The 23,732-nt window shown below is 37.5% G+C and overlaps 1 protein-coding gene across 1 annotated transcript in view; it reads left to right on the top strand.

Annotated features, from left to right (window-relative positions):
• LOC110994051 overlaps window positions 1–14,418 on the top strand; it is a 34,971-nt gene extending 20,553 nt beyond the window's left edge. Inside the window, exon 3 of the mRNA XM_022260534.2 lies at window positions 10,443–14,418. Coding sequence (XP_022116226.1) covers window positions 10,443–11,180 — 738 coding nt within the window. The 3' untranslated portion in view covers window positions 11,181–14,418. The remainder of the gene's footprint in view (window positions 1–10,442) is intronic.
• The last annotated feature ends 9,314 nt before the right edge of the window (window positions 14,419–23,732 follow it).

Below are 23,732 nucleotides of genomic sequence, written 5' to 3'. Positions count from 1 at the left end.
ACTCGAAATTATCTCGAATGAAATTAATAATTAAAGTAACAGTCGTACCTAATACAGTAAATCGTAATGTAACGCAGTGGTAACACAAGAACATAATGTTTTCCACTTAATAGAAACTGTAATTGTCGTACAGTAATATCTTCTTCTATTACATATATGTGTTAAACAAAGAATAATTATAGTACAAGCTGCCCACTAAAATATTTTCGAACCAACTCGACTTAGGGTCCAAAGAGAAGATAGTACCAATTTTTGAAAGGTAAGCAGCGCGGACAGTTTGTCTATGGGCGGCGGTATAACTTAAGATTAAGTGAGCCTTCTGCCCATTTGCCTTCTGTAATATACAAAAATTTACTTTCACGTACGTTATATATTTGAACTTCTAAAACAATTTTTTTTTAATTTTAATAAATAGATTAAAGACATAATAGATAGTAACTTCTTCTAATAGTATATTTCCTATGACATATTGTGATAACCGAACAAAGGATGATATTGACATTTATTAAGTGCAGGCTAATAATGCTTTTCTATGATATCACTATGGTATATACAGTACGTAATCTTAAACCAATAATTATATATTCATCTTCCTAATTGTTATAATGACGAAACAACTAATGAGGGCGTTAAATCAAATTCGAGAAACAAGCAGTAGGGGTTGGTTGGCGTCAGTCCGCCTCCGCTCACGATCTTCCCCCCATCTAATCTCCTTTACCCCACCGGAGTCGTGACGTCACGTCGCATTGCTTTTTTGGCAATGAAAAAATAAAGCTTCTAGCCCCTCCCACACTTTGCAAATTAGAAAACCTTTGTAGTTGAACTAACATTTACAAGCTCTCTTTAAGTGCTAAGGTCTAATCTAGGTCTAAGTCTGTACGGTTAGTCTTACTATTAGGATTTAGGACACAGTCTTTTTCCACCTATGATGAGTATCATTTCGTCTTCATCTTACTCATCATCATGAGCATATTTATACAATAATATTTACAATCCAGTGGCGCTCCTGTCTGTCACATAGCCGTCTACTTTTTGGGTCTAGGGCGTGTTTCCTCCCAAAGTTCTTCTTTATAGTTCAAGCGAATGTTGCACACATAAACAGAAAGTCCATTGGTGCATTGGGCATCGGGCATCGCATCTGAGGCCTGCTAGTAGGCCAACACTGCTATGGTTAGGAAAATATAACAAGATAAAAAACACAAAGCAATAGACAATTCGTTCAGTAATAATTGTTAGATAATATGATTAATACCCGAGGCAGAGATCAGCTGATCGCAGCGTGTCTACTCGTAATTGTTATTAATCTGTGGGCGGTCCTAACAGCTGGATTTGCCCTTTACATACACGACCCATTAGATTAACTTATAATTATTTGAGACACTTTAGTATTATCTAGACCGTGGCCATGAAAAGACGTGTTCTATATGATATTTGTTTTTTACATTATCACTGCGTTCTACCCGCATGGCAATAAACTCGTATGAGACGTGATTAGGGGAATGGGGCCTTCGTAATAGTAGAGTCAAGTAAAACCTGTGCGCGTGTTGGGTAAGAGAACGTGTCGAGAGAGGCCACTGTGTATCAGGCTAGTATTTCTTATGTTGCAATGTCGTTTGGTAAGACTCGGCTGCGAGTGAGCGGCGCGGGCGCGTACGCGTGTGTGACGTCATTAACTTTCACCATACTTTCGTCGGTGCGCGCTAAAAAACAGACGACTATTAATACATGCGATGCGTTCGCTCTGTTGCGTTATTGTTTTCTAAATGAAAATGCTTTGATTGTTTCAACTCGAATAAGCGATTATGATTTTTAATATCACGTGGGTGTTGCCAACTGTTAGTAGCGGGTCATTGCTAACATTATAAGCAAACTAAGTTGTCTATACGCCACAGTAATAGAGCAAGACTCTTGAATGCTTATTTGCGAGACAAGTAAAATCCATTTGTCGCTATCGCCTGTCTAATTAAGCTCTGTCATACTGTTCGAAGCCTCTATTATAGCTCCAAACTTAGGTGAAACATTTGGTGGAGCAAATGCAAAGGATAATGTGTTTTATATTTAAGGTATAAGGATGATATTAAAGGAATACAGTAATTTCAGTGTGACAATTATGGCCCCTCCCTCGCGCCGCCGCAATCGATAGGCCTAGCGGGGGCGGGCGAGGGGAGAGCGCGCGGGGCGGGCGGTATCGGTGGTCATTACTTATGCAAAACAGTAACGGTACCACATCAGCACTATCGTCTATGGCCCAATGGGTTAAGACAAAGACAATAATGAGAATCAAGAATTTAAAAAAAATATTCCATTTATAAATATCGGTGCCAAAATAAAGTAGAAAATTAAAATGATCTATTTTTAAATTACGATTAAATTTTCAGCTAATACGTAGCTGCTTAAACGAACTAACTGGCTATAAGTTTAAGCGGGAAAATGCGAGCGAATTTTCTCGTAGGAGGGGCAAATATATAACGCCAGCCCCTTCTCTACATAATGTATACTGGAAACTTGGAGTATTATCACTGACTTCAGTTCAACGGGCGCAGTTATCAGGACCCCCGTCTTTTAGAAATTAATATTGGACTTTATGATTCCAAAATTTTCTAATTAATTATATTTAATTTTTTTATTACATTTTTCTAATGTAACAAAAAAATATAATTGAACCTAACATTCAGGGCATTTAGTTTAAAAAATCTTCTGAGTTCGATTATAGGCAAAAACAATAATTTCCTGACCTGGATTTAGGGCCTATGAAGCGTTCAAGAATAAAAGAATATTATTAAATATCTTCTACTGGCATATTATTACGACATACCTAGCGCAATAAATTGTTTAAAATATTTAGGTTCAGTACATTAAAGATATATTTATAAGTAAATAAACAGAGCTTGTAATACGAATGTCGCAAGCGTTTTATCAAGCTGTTATCAGACTTCAAGGTGACGGTCCGATGTAACTGATTGCTCGACGCACTTATCACACTATTATTAAAAATGTATATTAAAGTATACTTCCTATTATTAAATCCTCTCCTAAGAATCTTTAATACACGTCAGAACAATTATATTGTTGACATTGATAGTAAACAGTCGATAAAGTCGTTGCGCGGGAATCGGTAATTATGTATATCGCCACGTGCTCGGTTGATGTTACCAAAGTTTCCCGATGCCGAGAAAAGTTTGTGACATGTGAGCTATACTTATAGTATGAAGTCCGCTCGTTCTAGCCGTGACTCAACGGCGCCCTCGCGTCGCCCCGTCTACCCCCATGGACAATTTATACCCACCCTCAAGAATATTACCCTCGCTCCCAAACTCCACCTTGAGACGGTGAAATACGATCGAATTTGCAACACTCAGAATCACAAAGCGAAGGAGCAATTTTGCCGAAAACAAACCCTAACTCCAAAGGGATATAGTTTGTTATTTATGAGGACATGTGACTCACGTGGTTCAAAGCACTGTCTTTGCGATCGGAAAACTGAGACTAAAATTGGTGAATAACTTCATCTATAATTCTGTAGGTTAATTTTATATAGAATATCTCCAATTCCTATTTCTGATATCCAAAAGAGTTTTTGCTAATTACTATTTCATTTCATAAACTTCAGAAAACGAATCGAGCAACGCTTATTCAGGCTTTTCTATAATTCCCCAGTTGGCACGATGTTTCGTCTCGAGAGCGTGTGCTCTCTCATCTCCTTAATTCGTCCTTCGCCGCAGCCCCCTTATTCTCCCTTCCAGCGAAGCCGCGAGGGAGGGTGCTCATTCTCTTGTTAACCGGAGTTGTCCCCCTTATTTATGCCGAGGGTGGCGGGCGCGGGGCGGCGTGGGAGCGGGGTGGCTCTATCGACGTACGCCGTATCTATGTGCTGGTGAATTAAGAGCGAAGTCTGCTTTCATTTTACTTTAAAGCTTCTACGCTCGTGTGCTCGCCTTTCAGCTGCGAGACTTTCGTGTGCTCCTACCTTCGAGCCACTTTGAGCTTTAACAATGCGAAATAAGGTCGAGAACTCGGCGATCTAAACTACCTTCAGTGTTTTATAACTTCAGAGAGGGCGTGGAGGTAGGGTTTTTGTGAGTAGGACTTTTTTGACGTACGTTTTTATGTTTTATTCGGTTGGAATTTGCTAAGATAACGATGTCACACAGGCAAAAACTAAACTGATTTTGCAGGTTGTGTTCTTCGAAAAAAATGTGATGCATTCACTGTGGAATTATAGAAATTAACTCTAAAAATGCAATTTCAATACAGTTTCCAGCTAATGGCATAAATAAGACGGGTTAATAGTCCGGGCGGCAAAATTGCTTCAGTAAATTTTAGAGTCGGATAAAACTATTTTCTAAAGTTTGTTAGCGAAGTAGGGAGTTGAGGGGTGGTTAACTTTACGCATAACATCTTCAGAGAAAGTGAAATTTTGCGCAAGTTCGGAGTAATACAACTCAACTCCGCACCCCACCGCCCTTTGAGGAGCCGTCGTCTTGTGGGGGCTGTGCGGTAAACCCGTCTTAAAACAATTATATGTACTCGAATTTTTGTTTTGAATGTTTATTTAATTGCACTGTATATCATATGTCCCACATATTATGTTTATGTATGTTGAAATATTATCTATATATGTTCGACTGGCGATCTATAATCCTTCGAAAAGGGGGTTGAGTTAAAAGTTGTATGAAAAATCAGAAGAGCAAAGTACCCTGTGACGGTTGAACGACCTTTGTTAAGGTGTCGCTTTCGGGCAGGTTATTTAGTGCGGGCGGGCGGCAGGGCGGGCGGGGAGCTCGCCCGGGGACAGCCGGGTCGCCGGGCGACGCAACTGGGTCACTCCGGGCCCACCCACCAATTATGTACACGCTCGTTACCGGACACGCGTTTTTCAATCACATCCATATTTAATTGGGCATCACTGCCTGAAAATATCATGTAGCAGTGTATTTTACGTGTTAAACTCGCATGATCTGTTTTTTTTTACAAAACAGCTACAAACGGGCAGGACGCATCTGATCCATCGCCTGCATTTTAAGAATTGGTACGGTCTTTTCTTCCAGGAGCCTAAATCGTAACGATAGCATAAGTATAATGTCTAAAGTTATAATGTCGATTAGAACTTCATCTAACCAAAGTTAATCTATACAATATCAAAACTATGAAACATACAGCCTTCTTAGAATTATTAATAAGGAGGCAAACTTGTGTTATACCTTTGGGCTAGAGGAGGGAAAGTAGGTGAGAAACAAGTACTTAGGGAGTTTCGCCGAGCTTTGCGATACACGGAAGTTCTTAGATAACTTGTTGCATGGATGCATCGCGAACTTACGGCCCAGGAGTGTGGGGTATTCTTCAGAGTGAATGGGCGTTGTGACCGTTAACATATGGAGATAACACTATGTGGGCTATCACCCTGACCTTTTCAGACCCCTGTCAAATCGGCGGTCTGGATTTGTGAGTCTTTTTATAGCCCGACTCAATTCTTGTCTTTGACTTGTAACTTAACAAAATATGTTTGTAGTTTCAATGTTTTTGCTTTATTATTGAAATGGTTTTCATAGTTGCTTCTGTAAGTCTACTTGTATCTATTTATATATTGATACGTTTTCATGTTTGAGAATAACGTATTTAAGATATTGTGCGGTCAATATACGAAAAATTTATGAAAATTACCTCAAAGTAAAACCGTACGCCTAATGGTCAGTATTAAAAAGCCAAACAAAAAACATAAACAAACCGAGAGTCTAGTTATCTGTTTTAGGAAACAATCGATTATGTGACGTAATTTTGTATGTAAAACAGATGGACTGATAAGGAGGGTTATGTGCGTGTGACGTCACGTGTAAATGGCGGGTGAGCATATCAAGTGCAACCTTGACATTGGGCATCGCCCTAAGCATCGATTGAACAAAACCATCTCCGTGAGCAAGCAATAATAGTCGGGCGATGAATGAACACATTAGCGAGCGGCGCGGGCGTCATTACGCGCCCCCATTAATCACTGCAACAATCGGCCGATATCTCGCTATTTACAAACGCGGGAGCACGTGTTCGCTCGTACTACGCAGAGTGTATTGACCCATTTAGATAGCTCGACCTTCGCGCGGCCATTGTGAGCGAAAAACATAAAAATAAGTTTTATTGCGGCGTCGTTATGCGTATCGCGGTCCCTCCCGTCACGCCCGACAGCTGATCGCTACGTGACATTTTTATTTTATTCTCTTCCGGGGATTCTCCGAGATGTGACGTCATTATCGGTCCGCTCACGCCCGCTTCCTGATTTATTATCTTAAATGAGCGTGAACCACTTCGCCCTGTGGCTTGCGGTGATTTATGTACTACGTACGCGACTCTAACAATGTCAGTGTCAACTGAAACCGCATTCAAGAGGTCCCATTCATGGAAATGTTTTGTTACACATACTCAAGATTCATGAGGTTTAAATAGCTGGTATACTCCCTTGTAACAGTGCAGCCACACACATGTTTTTCTTTTAAAGTGCTGCAATTAAAAAGTATGTGATTAGTTAAAACTCTTTTGATATAACATTAAGGTCGATCGATTCTCGTACATTTTTTTTACCAATCTCAGAATTAACGAACTTACCTAAGTAATACCAGATATCTGTTTTTTTATAGATATTTTCTGGTTGAACAGAGCCTATTCGTACTAAATTAATGAAGTTTTTGCATCATGCAAAAGAAATTATATATTCTTTTTATAAAGATCCTGAATTACGGCCGTTTATGCCCGATATCCGAACATTCAATAGTTAATATCTCACATACCTAGCTATATATGTAGTAAGGCTAAAGACAGTCAAGTAGGTAGAATACTGTGCAACAAGCGGTCCGACATTCCGAGCAAACAGCGGTTCGGGGAAGCGAATGCGTCATTACTACAAAAAACAATTTTCCCTTTCATTGCATCAAGTGGCAAGTCGCTCATCATAATAAACGCATAACGCCACGTCTCGCACGCGCCTGTACTGTAAACAATGCATTTCGGGAATACCCCTGCTTTTTATGCCACATTCCTCTGGAATTCCTTTTGTTTGTTTCTTAACGGTTTGAAACTTTTTGTATCCGTCACATTGAAATTGTTTAACCTCGCCGCGAACTTTCGTAACGGTAATACAGCCTATTTCTTCGTACGGTTTTAATTTCAATACCTCCGTAACGAACAATTTCCATGAAATAAACTACATACAACATTGTGTTCAAATTCAAGATATGAAGATTTTTTTAAGAGCGATAATTGCAGTTTTATATACAATTATTGCTGTTTAATAGGCGAACTAGATAATAAAAATTAGTATCAACAAAGCAAAGAAAATTAATGCTAAAGATAGCATTTTTCGAAACAAGAGTTATAAAATTCTAAACGGAGCAGCAGTGAAATAAAAAGCTCGAAGTAGAAGCTGCGCGAGCGACGGGCCACCAAACAGGATGTAAGACTGGTTGTGCGCACACAGGTCGAGCGCGTTCACATACGTGCACGCATACATACGTACGCGGCCTCGCTCGCTCACGGAAATGTGCGTGCCAGCGACTGGGCGAGCTGCCTTGGTTTGCCAGTTTTGCGAATGCTATACCGTGCGACCCGAAAACACTTACTAAATCATGCGTTATAATAATTTTATATATAAAGGCTGCTTACGGTCGGTAAAATATATTTATATAAGTTCTGATTTGTAAAAATCGTATTCGTGAATGCTATCTCTAAGAGATATAATTAAAATAAGCTTTAAGATATGATTTTGATTTTTATATGATATGTTAAAAGAGGTGATCCCAAGACGTTAATAATTATGCATTGATTTGTACTTCGTCCAGGTGGACTTATTAAACAGATGAATAATAAACTAATACAGGCGAGGTAATTTGTCAAAACTGAGAATTGCGATTGCAACTCATCGTGATCGCGATATTAATCGGAAGCTCGGAAACAATCGAGTTCGAGTTAAGCACGTTTGACTCTATCCTATCTTGATCTAATCTTCAGCCACCTGTAAGCAAGGCGAGCAGCCCTTCAATGAATGGATAATAATCACGTGCTCCATAGCTATTCCACAAAAGGAACGGGTCTCGTTAATCGGTCGTTCAATACAATTCGATATTGCGGATTAACACCTTCACGCTGTGAATTTATGAATGGAGGAACAAAAAATGCTATGTAGATCACTTGTAGTAAATCTTTGCGTTTTATTATTGTGTTTGTAGATTTATAATGGCGCGCAATAAAAAAAAAAAAACCATAAACGCTTTGTTTACATCTCTCGCTTAGTCTATTCACGAAAGTTCACTTCAATGACTAATTAAACTAAAAGCTCTAATTAATTTCGGTATTCAAAAGGACAGTGACTACAAAAAATAGAGTTTGAATAATGTCAAATAAGTAGAAATGTTCTTGTATAGCCTCGCAGCTCGCTTTATACAGAGGCACCCCACGCTATCTACCCCATTTTATAGTCACCTATAATACAGCGTTCGCTGGAGCGTAGGTAGCTAGCTGTAGCGCTAGATACAAGCGGACGGCCGCTACGATGTTATTATGTTGCTTCTGTGTGCGTGCATGCAGTACGAGCGCACACAGCAACGGCTGTGCCCCCTTCGCCGCACTCCCCGCCCCTACATCGACCCTCGTCTGCTCGACGACATGGTTAAGCGAGCTCTGAGGCAATGCTGTGCCAGTATCTACTCCTCACAATGCCATAGAAAGTTCGTTTGACTCGCCCTGGTTGCTTGAGTTTTCTGTACTCTTTATTTAATTCCAGATATGTATTATTTCGAAGTGAACATTTATTAATGAACCAGGTATTTTTCTTGGTTTTTATAATACAAGAAAATGTTCTTATTCTTAATTGGCATCTAGAATAAAATCCGCACAGCGCACGGCTAGGTTATAAAATGCAGTATGTGACATAAGCGATAAAATAAACGTCAGTCGTTTTCAAGTTTCGAATGGATAGAGCAAGCGACGCGCTGAGCATCAGAAAAAGAACTTTACGACAAGATTAGAAAGAGCGTTCGGTGCGGCAACGTCGCACGGCCACGTTCCATGCGAGCAGCGACCGGGCGCGGCGCGGCAACGTTTACTCGACGTCATTATACTAAATTTATTTTCATGAGCGCCAGCCAGCGCTGGCGACACCGCTATTTTACTCGTTCTCATACTAGTTGATTCGCTATTATGATGATACTAATGAAAATGTTTTTGTTTAGAGTACATGGATGCTTTTAATTTTAACTCTACATGAGTAGTGAGTATTCAAAGCGGGCATTGTAAAAGGAATTTCAAAGCGATAAATAGTAATGATATGTATAAAATAATTACTTTGTACGTAGGTGACGTTTCTCGGTATTTCGATATTGCCAAGTTGATAGGATACCGATAAATGACCGGCGTCCTTTAGTATTTTGATGCCAGCTATATTTTGAAGTCGCTGTTATGCTCAATGACCCTTTTTAATTCGAGCCTAAGTTTTTTGGGACCGGGAATTATAAATAGATATAAACTCAACTTATTATTATGGATTGTCACCTTTTCTTTACATTTTTTTCGGTTTTCTTTCAAATGAAATATGTAGTTCAAATAATTACTTAAATATTATAAATATAATTATGAAATGGGTTAGGTGTTCATAGAACATACGTTGTGCAGTTATTAAAGAGTTATTTCGCATACTACGCGTTAGTCTAATTGAGACAGGTGCGGACACATCTGTCGCTGGACGTTCGGTTTATTTTTTTTTTACCTGAAGACTGCAATATGAAATAAATAATACAAATACTATTATTGCGAATTATTTTATTATGATTAAGTTAATTAAGGTCAGAATAAAAACGTAAAGATTATTAAATATAATTAAATTCTGTCTGATTATTATTATCCATAGTATAATCCAAGTTTTAGATAGTTTCTTAGTTAGTATAAATTAATGTACAAAGAACGAAAGTAGGTTGTAGTTAACGTTTAAAGCATATTTGTTAAGAATAGTTTAAATACGAACAACCCTTACAATTGAAATCGCGATAGAAGTAACGTAACTAAGGGTGCTTGTTCATCGTAATGCTCGTTAAAATCTTTTGTAAAGAAACAATTTACGTTGGAGAATGCGAACGGCAGTTGTCTCGAACAAATCCCACAGTTGTATTCCTAAACACGAATCTACCTGGGCTGATCCCTTCTGGGGTGCGCCCCGAGAGCATATTGCGCCCAAAAAAAGGGAAGGGTCGTCGTACAAAAGAACGTAACTTCAGGTACCCAGAGTCCGTCACTAAGTTGTGTAGAAAAATACTTATAAATTATATTCACAATTTGTAATTGTTTCCAAACATAATGTGCGATTTAATCTACCAACTATAGGTATACTAATTTATAGTCAGTAATAATATTATAACAATTAGGAAAATTTTATTGAGTGTTAACATGTTGATTTTGGTGCGTTACAGGGCTCGGGCGGCGGGTGCGGCGCCAAACGGCGAGCCGGATCCCCGTGCGAGGGCGGCGGCAAAGTCGCGCGCTGGGAAGACTCGATAGCGCGGCTGGAGGCCGTGGCCGCGGGAGCCGGCGGCGGAGAGTGCTGGCGCGGCGAAGACGAGGAGCGGCGCGCCTGCCGCCGGCGCTGGTGCGGCGGCTGGTGCGGCGCGCACGACACTATCCGCGCCGAGAACGGCAAGTCCTACCTCGAATTGGGCGGTGCAGCCGCGCGGGCCTGCTGCGACGGCAGGGCCGCAGGCCGATGCGCCTCGCGACGTTGCTATCGCGAAAGACGCCTGAAGATGATGAACCTATGCGCGCTGAAATTGGCGCGATTCCGTCAGACGGCGGACCCCTCGTTACGGCGCTCGGTGCTCGTGTGCAATACTTTGCGTGGCATCGAGAGGGAGATGGAACGCGAGAGCGCCGAGGAGGCGCCCTTCGAACCCGCGGGCGTTGCGGGTGGTGTAACACGCTGCGAGCTGCTGGGTGCGCGAGACCCGGCCGCCGGGCGCGCCACTCCCTTCCCTGCAGCGGCGCCGCCCGATCGAGACTCGGGCTACGGCGACGAGGAACAGCGCAGCATCGACTGGGGCTCCGTGCTGAGCCTGTCATCCCGCTCTGCGCTCGACCCCCCCGAGGAGACGTGGCCCGACGACTGGGGCTGGAGCGAGGACAGTTTCGTGCGGCTGCTGGTGCCGACGAGTTAGTGCAGTGCGCGCGGGCCCGACGCGCCCGCGCCCCCTTAAGCGCCTGTGATAGGGCGGCGGCCGTGCGGTGGCGAACCGCGCCGAGCTGACCGCCAGCGCGGCGGCGCCCGCCCCGCGACATCTAGTCGGCGCCGCGCCGCCGCCCGGCGACGCGACGCAACGCAGTCAGTAGTTAGTATTATGTAATTCACTATGGGAAGGTGCTAGCTTCGGACGAGACGCGGGACTGTAGCGCGAGCCGAGTTATTTTTGATAAGTTTATTTCTTTAAGTGAATTCAGAACTGCGACCGAGTGACTTAGCCGAGGACGTTTTGTGCTTTAGATCCGGACTCGTGTTAGAAATTTTTGTTGAAATTATTGCGTACGATTAGATAAATGCTATATTTATTATGTTAAAAGAGATGATACGATTATTTGAGATTATTTCTGTCTTGATATTTTCTGTAACGTTGTGTCGACCGGCGTGACTATGGGTTGTGTTCTATGGTCCACCGTCTGTTGAATTGTGGACTAACTGAGTTCAATTACAGCTATTTATAGTTTCTTACCATAGTACTAGTCCACACTTCATCGGAACGGGGTTCGTAGGGGGATGTCAGAATGTGTATGGACATGTGCCGCCATTCGGTATGAGCGTCATGACGCCAAGTGCTCTGCATCAGCTGACTGCAGATGTGAACAATTCAGAACAAACTGTAATTAATTAATCGATAAGTACTTAAGGAATCGATGGACTTTCATTATTTCCGCAACTGATATTTACATGGCTAGTCGTCAATTATAAAGCCTTAATTTAATGAAAGTATCACGACCACACTCGATTGGAATTTGTAAAATACTGTCAGGGTTGTACTTAAATCCAGGAATTGCCAATACTCATGCTCTGTCCAAAGAAACGGCCTTCTAATTGGTATTAAAAAACATTAACTATTAAGTGCATATTATTTTTAATGTGAATATAATTTTCACAACCCCAACTACAGTGACGTACAGTTCCTAATACTTATCGACTATTAGTGAAATTAATTTTCAATCCACAAGTTTCGTAGATTAGAGGGCCGTACACAGGTCATGGGTGTTACTTGATTATAGACTACTTAATTAACATATTGAAGACACCGAATTATACCAGAGCTATTAAGGACGCTTTGTCCAACGTCTTTCTTATAATTTCACTGAAGTCTAAAGAAAGAATACATCAAACCTATTTAGTCTGGAACGGGCAAATACCAGCATTATGACGTGTTCGTATAAAGATAAATCCTCCTTCACGGCTCAGGTATAAGAAACAGCGACAACCCGTCGTTCCTACGAGAGATCTAGTCAAAATGGTGCTATACCATTAGAAGCCAAGTCTTCTATGGCGTGGTAATGAGGCATTCTCTTAGGACCTTCGGGTTGGGAGCTCGCGTCAAATGGGCTTTAGCAGTGGGCAACAAAACATTTTTCACATAGCAAAATAAACGTTAGATTGACCCAGGAATTTGTTCATCAAATAATTTTGTATAAAATTCTAAATAGCATTTTAAGTTTTATCTAAGTAACCAATGCTGAGAAAATTATGAGTAAAATCGATTTAGTGAATCTTTATGTACTAATGAAGTAATTTTTGTATCAGACGCGAAATGATTTTGTGGCCCACGCGTTAATCTGTGTGTCATCAGGATTTGCGGTCGGATTTGCTGCGGGAACATCCAAATTAGTTCAGTCGATAATTATTTTTGTATAAGTTATCACTATGAACTGCTTTCTAACCATTCCAGTTATGAAATGTTAGAGAGACCATTGGGTTATCATGTAGCGAACTAAATAGAGAATCGTACAAAAACCCACGATATCATTAACTCTTCGTCTCTGTCAACTGTCGGGAATGTTTAGTCTTCAGAATAAATTTCATAAAAGTTTGTTTTCTTGACAGACCTCTGATGGCACACGCCCATCGCATACACGGAATTGCGACTACATGGACCAAACATACATAGCACGAAGTAATAGAACAAAGTACAAATTCAATAAAATAAGATGCATTAGTGCTCCGGCGCATGTTTGTCCACCGTTGTCAATTAATCTAATATTTGAATTGTGATTCGGTAGCTAATGAGAGAAAAATATCTTAAATTTAGTGTAAATATAAAATTTATGGAGATGGGCATTATACCGCGGTGATACGCGGTTGTAAATAAATTATGTAAATTAATAATTATATCATTTATCACATAACAGCTCCTGGTCCTTCGAATTCCGTTTTGTTCAAATTGAAACCCTAATCAACTGTAAGAGCTAATGCGCTCTTACAGTTGATTGCATGCATTTGAACAAATATTCCCTGTGTCACAAATATTGCCAGTACTCAAATATATAGTTAGAATTCAAATGAGTTGTGAACTCGAGATGCACATATGTTTAACTGGTTTCCCTTACCTTCCATAGATTTTTGTTCATATGTCCGTATGATTGGTTGTGATGGTTTACTTAAGTAAGTTAGAGAAATAATCTTTATCACCTTGTACTGATGAAGTGTCGCACACTCATTGATATTAAAACTGTAAGTACTTAATACGTAATTTTTTAAATAATGTGAAACAAAATTCTAAACTGTATAAATCCGTATCGATGAATGTGCGATACAAATAACCCAATCTGAATGCTTGCAATCGTGTACAAATTCATTGACTGTCCTGTCATAGTGTACAGTGTGTAAAATATGCATCGAAATTTTGTGAACCCTTCTTGTAATTGTTATTGATTTAACTTCGGACGTCAAGAATTAAATTCAATTTCATACTGGCATGAAGCAATTGTGTTGTGAAGACAGCAATAATTATTGTGCGAGTCATCCGTCTAGTCGAGGACATTTCAAAGAAACGTCCCCGGCGACATCATACGTAAACTTTGTAAAAATCGTGTAATTTTCTTAGTGTTTTCATTGCCATTCGTTACCAAATATGACAGGATTTATAACTTGTATAGAACAATTCGTTAGGTGATAGCGAACTCAATTTCGGAAACTCAGGCGCACATCGAATTGTTAACGTTCCTTAGTAGAGTTCCGAAATTGTTTCTCTATAATCTAACGTAAAGATAATGTAATATATTGTTTAAGCCGTTGTGTCGGAAATAACAAGAACAGGAATAATTTTGTGAAACAATGGCACAAAGAATAATATTATATATATTATAGAAACAGAAATGTGGCTATAAGAGCAATTTTTATAATAAATATTTACTGTTGATGAATCACAGCCTTTTTATTAACAATCCCATACACATTTCTAATTCATTTAGTTAGCCAAATCTGTCGGTTGAATACCATGAAGAGTACGCTTATGCTTCCACATATCTCCGGATCGCCTGAAAAGTTAAACAGCTTTGCATTTAATGTAATGTTAAAGTAGTATGAAGATACATATTTATGAGTTATATATAAAAAAGAATATGTTGCTAAAATTCTTTCAATACGCGTTGTTATACAACAAATAGATGCACTGTGGTACAATAATATAGAATTCAGAATTTGACATGTTATTATCATTATTATTAATTTATAACATTTACTACATTACATAGTACTAAATCTACGGCATATTTTATAAAATCTTCCATCTAAAATTAAAGTAAACATAAGTGTTAAAAAAAAATACAATTGAAACATATACAAGATGCTATAAGCACACAATAAAATAAAATTACCAGAAATTTTTGGTAAAGCATAAAAAATCATCACCAAAACAGCGAATTAGGTTTAACGAAGGCACCACAAACATATACAGCAAAGCAAGTTCTAGGTTTAATCCTGTAGCAATTAAGCAGTCGAAGTAATGCCGTGTACAAGAATCAAAGCTAAGTATAAAATAAACTTAATTTTTATGTGAAAAAAAAAACAACAAAACCCGTTACTCAAACGGCAGGCAGACATTTCTATTTCATTGATCTGTATAGAGTATAGACAATTGGTAAGGAAAAAAATATAGATTTACTGGGAATCAAACCCAGGTGTTTGTGTAGTCACGTGCGTCAGGAAGTTAAGAAAATAGTTGTAAAGAAGAAAGTTTTCATTATATTATCTATTACAAAAACAAAATTTAATACTAATCGGAAAACATATCACATTTAACGATGTTTCATTTTAAATTATACATTAAAATAACTATATTGTCTTGCTCTGCAGCCAAGCAAACTCTGTGCAAACAAATTTTCTACCTCTAGACAATATAATACATCGATCTTTCTACATACCAACTAAGAAGCTAATAGAATTTAGGTATTTACCTGAAAGCCGTCCCGCAGACATCGCATTCGTGAGGCTTCTGCCCTGTGTGAATTAGTGTGTGTACGGTCCGTGCGTAGGGACGACGAAACGCCGCGCCACATATGTCACAAATGTATGGCCTAAAAATGGTTCCACTAGTCTATACGGGTAATTAGGAAATTTATTGCTAAGTGATTATGGTATAGCAAAAATGTATTGATGGTCACCGACAATGGCCCCATTTTTGATTGTTCTTTAATTAAATAATGTTTTTCTCTTTTATTCTTCTTGTTTCATTTTGGAGTCATAGTTTGCGCTAAGAAATTCAAAAATTCTAAATTCAAAATTTATTTATTCATGTAGGTAACAATGTACACTTATGAACGTCAAAAAAGAAATATTAAATGAATTTAATTTTACATTTACTGCCAGTTCTGTCGAAGTCTGAAGTCTGATGTCTGAAACAAACCCTCAGGATCCTCGGAAATGTTCCCAATAATTGTTAGAGCTACCCCGGCGCCTCTGGAATGTGCATTTGGATGTACCAGAGATAGATGGTATAAACTCTGCTGTGGATCCAGCCAAACAAAATACGCGAACGAGGGATATTTTGATATCATCTATGCCCCGCAGGTGTAGGAATTTTAGCTAACCGTGATGTTCTGGTCTCCAATCTACGATTTTTACCTGATAGTGCTCTTTCTAAAGCTGGAAAAATGGATTAGAAATACCACGGCATCGTGAAGTGGAATCAAATCGGGTAAACCCACCAGAGGGAAAATGACAAATTAAAGTTCAACGGGAAATCGAACGGGATACCTTACTGCTTAGCCTGGAAGCTCCGCAAATGTGACATACATTTATGAGATTTAATTCACGAATAAAACGTTTATTATCCGCGTTCGTATTGTTAAATAAGATTCACACTCAAATCTAGTCTTATGGTATTTTTGACAGCGCTCAATACACGATTAACTTTTAGAATGCTGGCATAAAAATTTTGTAGGTAAATTGTATTCAATAGATAATGATTTGATTAATCTACTTAACTTAGTTGCGAACTATATTTATATACAATAACCAGTCGTTATTTGTACGAGTCGTACATACATTTGTCAGATGTGTTTTTGAAGCATAAGCATAAGCATACGCATCTTTCGCATACATATGAGAGAAACTATGTAGTTAAACTTATTAGGTATCGTAAAAGTCGGTTTGGGATGAAATTTCCTATAGATATGATATTCCTATAGGTTCTCAATCAATCCAAATCAATTCAGCGATTTAGGCGTAAAAGCGTAACAAACTTTCTCATTTCTTAAGTGAAATTGGCTCTATCGCTTATTTGGTGCATTGCGTTCAGTTGGGGTTTGTGTCCCAGGGATGAAAAAAATGTACGCATAAATAAACTGTCGTTGAAACTCAATATTACGATTTTTTTACCCTATCGTCTCCTTCGTAGTCATTAATGTAAATTAATAGTTTAGTTATTAAGAAAGATTTTTATAAAATTGTAACGAATAAACTCATAAACTATAGGACCGACTTCAAAAATATTTAACCACAAAAAACTAAATTATCCCTGCGTATATGTTACATCAATTTCCTAAAATATATTAATCAAGCCGGGCGAAAGCCATTTATAGTGGCGCCAATTTCTTTAACTACGGTTGCCTGGAAGACATCGCTTGTTAGCGATAAGCCCGCCAGTTGTCAATTCACTTTTTGTTTTTTTTTATATGTATAATTATGTATTTCATGGCAATGAAGTATAAATAAATAAAATTAATACTTTTGTGAATTAGATTTCTTTCACTTTCCTTAGATTGCACATAAATATGTGTGAAAAGATGGAGTTTGTGTTGGCAGGCCTTTTAAGTAATATTTGAGTAAAAGTAAAACATATTTTATATAGCATGGTCATCTCGTTTATACTTTTAAATTCCTTACATATATGTGGCATAAATTATTTATATAAGTATTTAAAAGTGGTGGTATTTATAATATATTGATATTTACGCTACTCTTAAAAATTGTTTCGCGGTCTTGTTGTGTCTTTAAAAAGTTGATATGTCGGTGGCGCCATCTCTGTCGCATTATAAGAACTAACGTAGGAATTTCCTTTGGTTTTACCGTAAGCAATCGGTAGAGGTACTTTTACAGGGACAGCGAGCGAACGAAGATAGAAAACTGGTTTCATATGTTTTTAAAAATAAGTTTTTAAGTTAAAGGAAGAAATAAAAAGTACAAGAAACAAAATATAAGAAACTTGAGAACAAGATTTTTACTGTGCATTCGTCGGTTCTGGGTTTGACTACTGGGAAAATGATAATTCATCTTTGAACTTTCTCATGTTTTCTAGTGTTTACGGGATATCAACTCAAACGAGATTTTGTTGCGCAATAGTTAAATGGTATTTTAAAAACAAATCTTGCGAATAGGATGCAAAAATGTCTGACAAAATTGCTATATTCGGCTGTTTTGTATGGAACAGATAATTCGCAGTAAAAATAGGTCGACAGCGAATCAATTGATCGATGAAATGTGACGAACACTTGACAAGCTAAGTTCAAGTGTGTTAAAAAAAAGGTTCAAAATAAGGAAAGGTCACTAAAATTGTAACCTGGCCGATATAGATTTTTTTGTCTTATATGGATCCAGTCCTACCAGAAACTTGTTATTTTTCATAGAACAGGGGAAAACTGGACAGGAGTTATATGTCACCGCCGCCCATGGACACTCTCTAGTGAAAAGCTCGCGAGTGTGTTGCCGACCTTTTAAGAATTGGTATACGGGTTTCTTTAAGAACCCTAAGTTGAGTGGCTTCTGGCTTTAAAATGACGCCTGAGAAACTGATAGAAAGTTCTAGAAGTCTTCGGAGGAGGCTACGGGAACTACTACGTTATTAAATATTTTGTTCTGAACATACTGTTAATGTCTTGCGTTTTTATGGAGTTAAATAAATTTATTATTTTAAAAGAAGTTTGATTTAACCTAATCCCAAAAAAATTTAGTATTTTTACGTTTTTTTTTTATAAAATAGGGGGCAAATGAGCCTGCGGGACGCCCAAAAAGGCAGGCATCACAGTCCATAGACATTTTTAGTGGGTGCGTCGCTGGCATTTAAGGGTACGATTACTTGATTATTGATTTTGATTAGTTGAAGGTCGTATATCTCAGAGAAATCCCCCCACTGGTAGTACCGCAGTTCGCTGGTTCGCAAAAGAAAATGCCTTGTGAAACGGTCAACGGACTGTGGAAGATTTCCAGCCATCAAGGTGATGTAAGTGAAATTTTGAATTGATACGGCTCGTACGATGCTGAAACGAGGCAGGAGGGATCACCCCAATTCTTTAGAACACTCATAATACACTTTTTAGAAAACGCAAAGAGTTTGCGTAGAGAGAGAGAATTAAGCTTCAAGTGTGATCAAATCAATTGACAAACACAACAAAAACGCTTCAATCAATGCATCTGTGAGCTTACCTCTGGTCTGTATGAATCCTGGCGTGTTCACGCAGGCGTGCAGCTGCAGTGAAGGTCTTAGGGCAGGCGTTGCAGGCGAATGGCCTCTCGCCCGTGTGCGTGCGTCGGTGGTCGTCTCGCTCCACCTGCGACCACCCTTACATTTAATATGAACGTTGAATAAAAAGTTTTAGCGCCTTTTTCACAATGTCCGGAATCCGGATAAGTTTTAAATAAGCTATTTGTTACTTATTGGTATGATAAATAGTATTTTTCGTTTCACGACTGTCAGATAGCGCTATAGGTACGTCATGAAATTCGAAGTATCTTATTTGGAACTTTTATCTTTCGAATAATTTATGTGTTGCATAGCTATTTGGTACTTAGCCATACATTGTGAAACAGGCCCTTAAAGTACTGTTTTTCATATGTACATGATAAATATATTAATTGATTTATAAATGAGTTAATTTTGATCAATTTATTTTATATGATTAAAGGTTTATGAAACTTATTTGACGCGAATTTATTTTGTCGGGGTCAGCGAGAGACGCTTCAGTGAGAAAAGTTAATAAATTGAAGATTTTATTCAAATAATAATCTAATAATGTATCTCTCGCTTCCAATCCAAAAATCCGTAAGAATGGCGCTTTAATTGCAACATATCCCAATCAAATATACAAACATACGTTTTATTCATATTGCCTTGCCCTTTGCCCTCTGTTCTATAAGTAAAAAATAAATAAATACTCTGTGTCTAAGACTATTTACACTAATTTTAGATACGGCTTTAGTCCTTTACTTAACAGGTAAAAGGATGATTGCTTTTGTGAAAATTGAGTTCCCCGCGCTAACTGCATGGGATAAACCAACGTGAATTGATAACAGTTTAAATAGCTCCGTTATTATGCATTTGCGAGAATCCAGGTTTTTATGTTTAACTGTTTTCGTTACACAGTTCTCAAAATCATGGGTGTAAAATGGACGAGAAAAATTAGAAAGAAACTATCTGCTATATTTTAAATCAATTATTTCATTATGTTTGATGGCTGCTAGCATTTCACCATATTGACAGATTTAAGAAAAATAGGGACCATTATTATTATTACAATTATTCTTATTATAATTATGTTGGATAACTTAAATATATAAAACTGAGCTTCATGTTTATGTTTGAACGCGCATTCCGTTTTTGGCTTTTTTGTATAATATAATTGTTTGAATATTCTTTAAGGAGTAGCTGTAGGAATACTTTAATAAAACAAATAAAATAACTGTTAACTTTATGAGCAGTATTGGCCTAGTGGCTTGAGCGTGCGACCCTCATCCTTGAGGGTGTAGGTTCGAGCCCCGGCTGTGGACTTTCTTTGTGTGTGCATATTTAACATACGCTCGAACGGTGAAGGTTAAAGCCTTGCCTTAAGCTTAAAAGTCGAGGGTGTGTGTCAGTCATAGGAGGCTGATCACCTACTTGATTTGATACTATTAACAAATGATCATGAAACAATTACAGAAATCTGAGGCTCACTAACTTTAGCTCAGTATCGATTCATAGTCCTGGTAAACTTTTGCACACTGTATCAGGCTAATTTCGCCAAATCTTAAGTGCTTTTTAAACTATGATATAATTAATAAAAAAAAACATTTGTGCAATTCACACATGGTAGAAGTGAAACCTTCAAAAACAAATATAAATTAATCATTTTCCACTATCTAAATGTGTGTGTTCTTTAAAAACAGTATATTTTAATTATACATTTTAATTTATAAGTTTAATATAAATCTTTAATTTGACAAAAACTAAAACAACGAAAGTTTGAAATTCGATCAAAAAAAAAGCGGCAGTAAATAGAGGCTGTATAATGCCTCCTATCTCATTTTCTCCCACGTTAAATCATATGATGAATTGATGTTTCTGTCTCTCTTTACCGCTGCATCCGGTTTGAAATCACGACGATTCGAAAGAAGTTTATCTATCTCATTTTCTCCCACGTTAAATCATATGAATTAATGTTTCTGTCTCTTTTTACTGTCGCTTTTTCGTTGCATCCGGTTTGAAAGCACAACGATTCTAAAGAAGTTTCACTTCAATAATAACAGTAATATGATTATTACTATTATTATTTTAAGGAATCCTTTTCAGGTTCTAAACATGGTGAACATAATTATGATAATATATTTTTAGTTTATATTATGTGTATTAAAGATATGTAATATATTATACTATGCTTGATACAAACCTTAACTTTGAAAGCCTTAGGACATAAATCACATGGGTAGGGCCGCTCACCAGTGTGCATTCGCATATGAATTGCGAGATGCCCTGATTGGTTGAAGCGACGCCCGCATATTTTGCAAGGAAATCCCTGAGAAAAGTATTTCTGATTTATGGAGACAATTGTTAATAATAATTACTGATAAATTAACTATTTTAATAAAATATAGTATTGGTTTTGCGCCATGATTTAAGATTTCAAAAGACATTTTTGGCAGTTGATACGAGTTTTTAGAAAGCAAACAAAACCAGTCTAGTGAATTCAGTGTGCGTCGTGCTATTCTCATTTTATTGCCAGTTCTTCTGCTGCTCTTCCGTTCTACGACCTTGATTTGAGAACTGGCAGTTAATTTAAAATTAGAAGCATGTATATTTTTTGCCGTGCATAAGTGTACATTGTGTTACATACAAGATTAAATGATTTTTTACTTTGACTTTCTCATCTCTGAGGTCGTATGTATTACCCCGCTTGTGCACCAACGGACTTTCTGACAATGCGCATTTAACATCCACGTATGTATGGTGAAGGAAACCTGCCATAGACCGAAAAAGTCGAGGATGTGTGTTAGGCACAGAAGGCGCAATACCTACACGCCTATAAGAAAAAACAAATTATGACGAAACAGATCAAAAAGTGAGAGGGAGACAAAAAAGGTGGTTGCGCTATTTTTTTCTTCTTTTTAAATTATCTTTCCTTGTGTGTGTTTAATAGTGTTGTATCCAATTTTTATCAGGCGTTATCTTTCACATTTGTACTTTCACTTACCAAGAAATAGGATTGGGTGTATTATTTATATATAAGTAAGAAAAACATTCACCCGATAACTAATGTATATGATGGTATTACTGTAATTAATATGTATAAAACGTCGTAAAATGTTTAACATATTGTACCACCTAACACCTAACACCCCTCGTGTTCAATAAATAGTGATCTTACGATACATTCTCCTTGCAAAGGAAACAATACTGGCAGGCATAGAATATAGTAATAATAAAAAAATACTAATTTTCCTTATTGTTATTTAAAAATAGAAGTCTGTTTGAAATTTGTTTGCGTCGAATCGGAACGTGGTCCTAAAAATGTATAAAATTCGCGGAGACTGCTTGGTGAGAGAAAATTGAATTGCTTGGAAGTTAAGATTAGGATAATGAGTTATTTAACAAATTTGTTTTCTTAAAAAAAATTCTAAAGCACCGTGGCTTTCTATTTAACATGTGAGTTAGCATCTACCTACTTTAAACAAGAATGTATAAATAAAACATGTTTGCGGACATCGTTATTTATATATTTTAGTATCGTTAAAGGTGTAAACCGCATCAAAATTCAGAAAAACAAATTTATTTATGTTGTTTTTTATTAATTTGACACTTCAAACTCTTCAAACCGCAAAAAACGAATGAAGATGGCAATAATGGATTTCATTCACTCAGTCTAGTGTTGTCGTATGTATAAAATAAATGTTCCCCACAAAAAAAAATCTTTTTTTTGGGGATATCATTGCAGTGGCAACAAATTGACCAATTCTTAAGTTTGACTATAGTTAAAATAGACGTCGAAAAATGCATTTACGATTAAAGTTAGTCATTTAACTATAGTTAATGTAGCAAATGGTTATACCATTTTTAACTACGGATCAAAATCTAGCCTTTAGTGATTGCACGTGCAGCAGATTTAGCTACTCGGGTTGGTAGCTGATTCTAGGTACGCGGGTCCTACAGCTACAAACCACTTTGCTTAGAACTTATTACTATAGAGCTGTTAACACAAGACTGAAAATATGAAAGGTGACGTGGAAAAATAAAATTGCATTAATAAAAGATAATTGCGTATTACTCATAATCACTTTTTATTGAACACACCTAGTACGGGCGTAGCTAGTAGTTGCATGGTATGTTTAATTTAGATTTTATTAATCTAAATATATAAAACAAAGTTGTGTTAGTTACACCCTTATAACATCGGTCTAGTTAATGATTTCTTGTTTGCTGGATTCTTCTCCGCTCCAAATAGCAGAATGAGTAATGAAATATCGGATAAGTTATCGAATAACAATAAATTAGTGCATTATTTTTTCGAAGGCAAACAGTATGTGATGCCATCTGTTGACAAAACTACGCATCATTTTACATCGAATTACTGTCAGTTTAAAAGATTCAGATCTTGAAGTTAATGAGGAGATGTATACCAAGCCTTTTTTTTAATTTTATGGCAATGGTTATAACTTTATGCCAGTTTCAAGTAAAAGGTAGTGAAACACACGCAAGAAGAAATAAAGAAACAAAAGAAAACAAAGGGATTACGTTAAAACATAATGTTTACATATATATTTAAATTTAATATTATTATTAATTATGAAGGAAGATTATACAGTATAAGACGTTAAAGGATAAAGCAAAAGGCAGGAGATTTAAGTAGGAAACGGAATATGTAGTATTTGTAAGGAATTCAGAAAGGAGGTGCGGTCATATTGGGAACAAGAAAAGAAAATATGGTCGAGGTCACCAATGAGAGATGTGTTACCACATCAATAATGTCGTATATCACGAAGTGCAGACAGA

Source organism: Pieris rapae, chromosome 11, assembly GCF_905147795.1.
Source record: "Pieris rapae chromosome 11, ilPieRapa1.1, whole genome shotgun sequence".
Classification (NCBI taxonomy): Eukaryota; Metazoa; Arthropoda; class Insecta; order Lepidoptera; family Pieridae; genus Pieris; species Pieris rapae.
The sequence above is the reverse complement of the archived record's forward strand: the minus strand, read 5'-3'. Positions and strand labels throughout refer to the sequence as shown.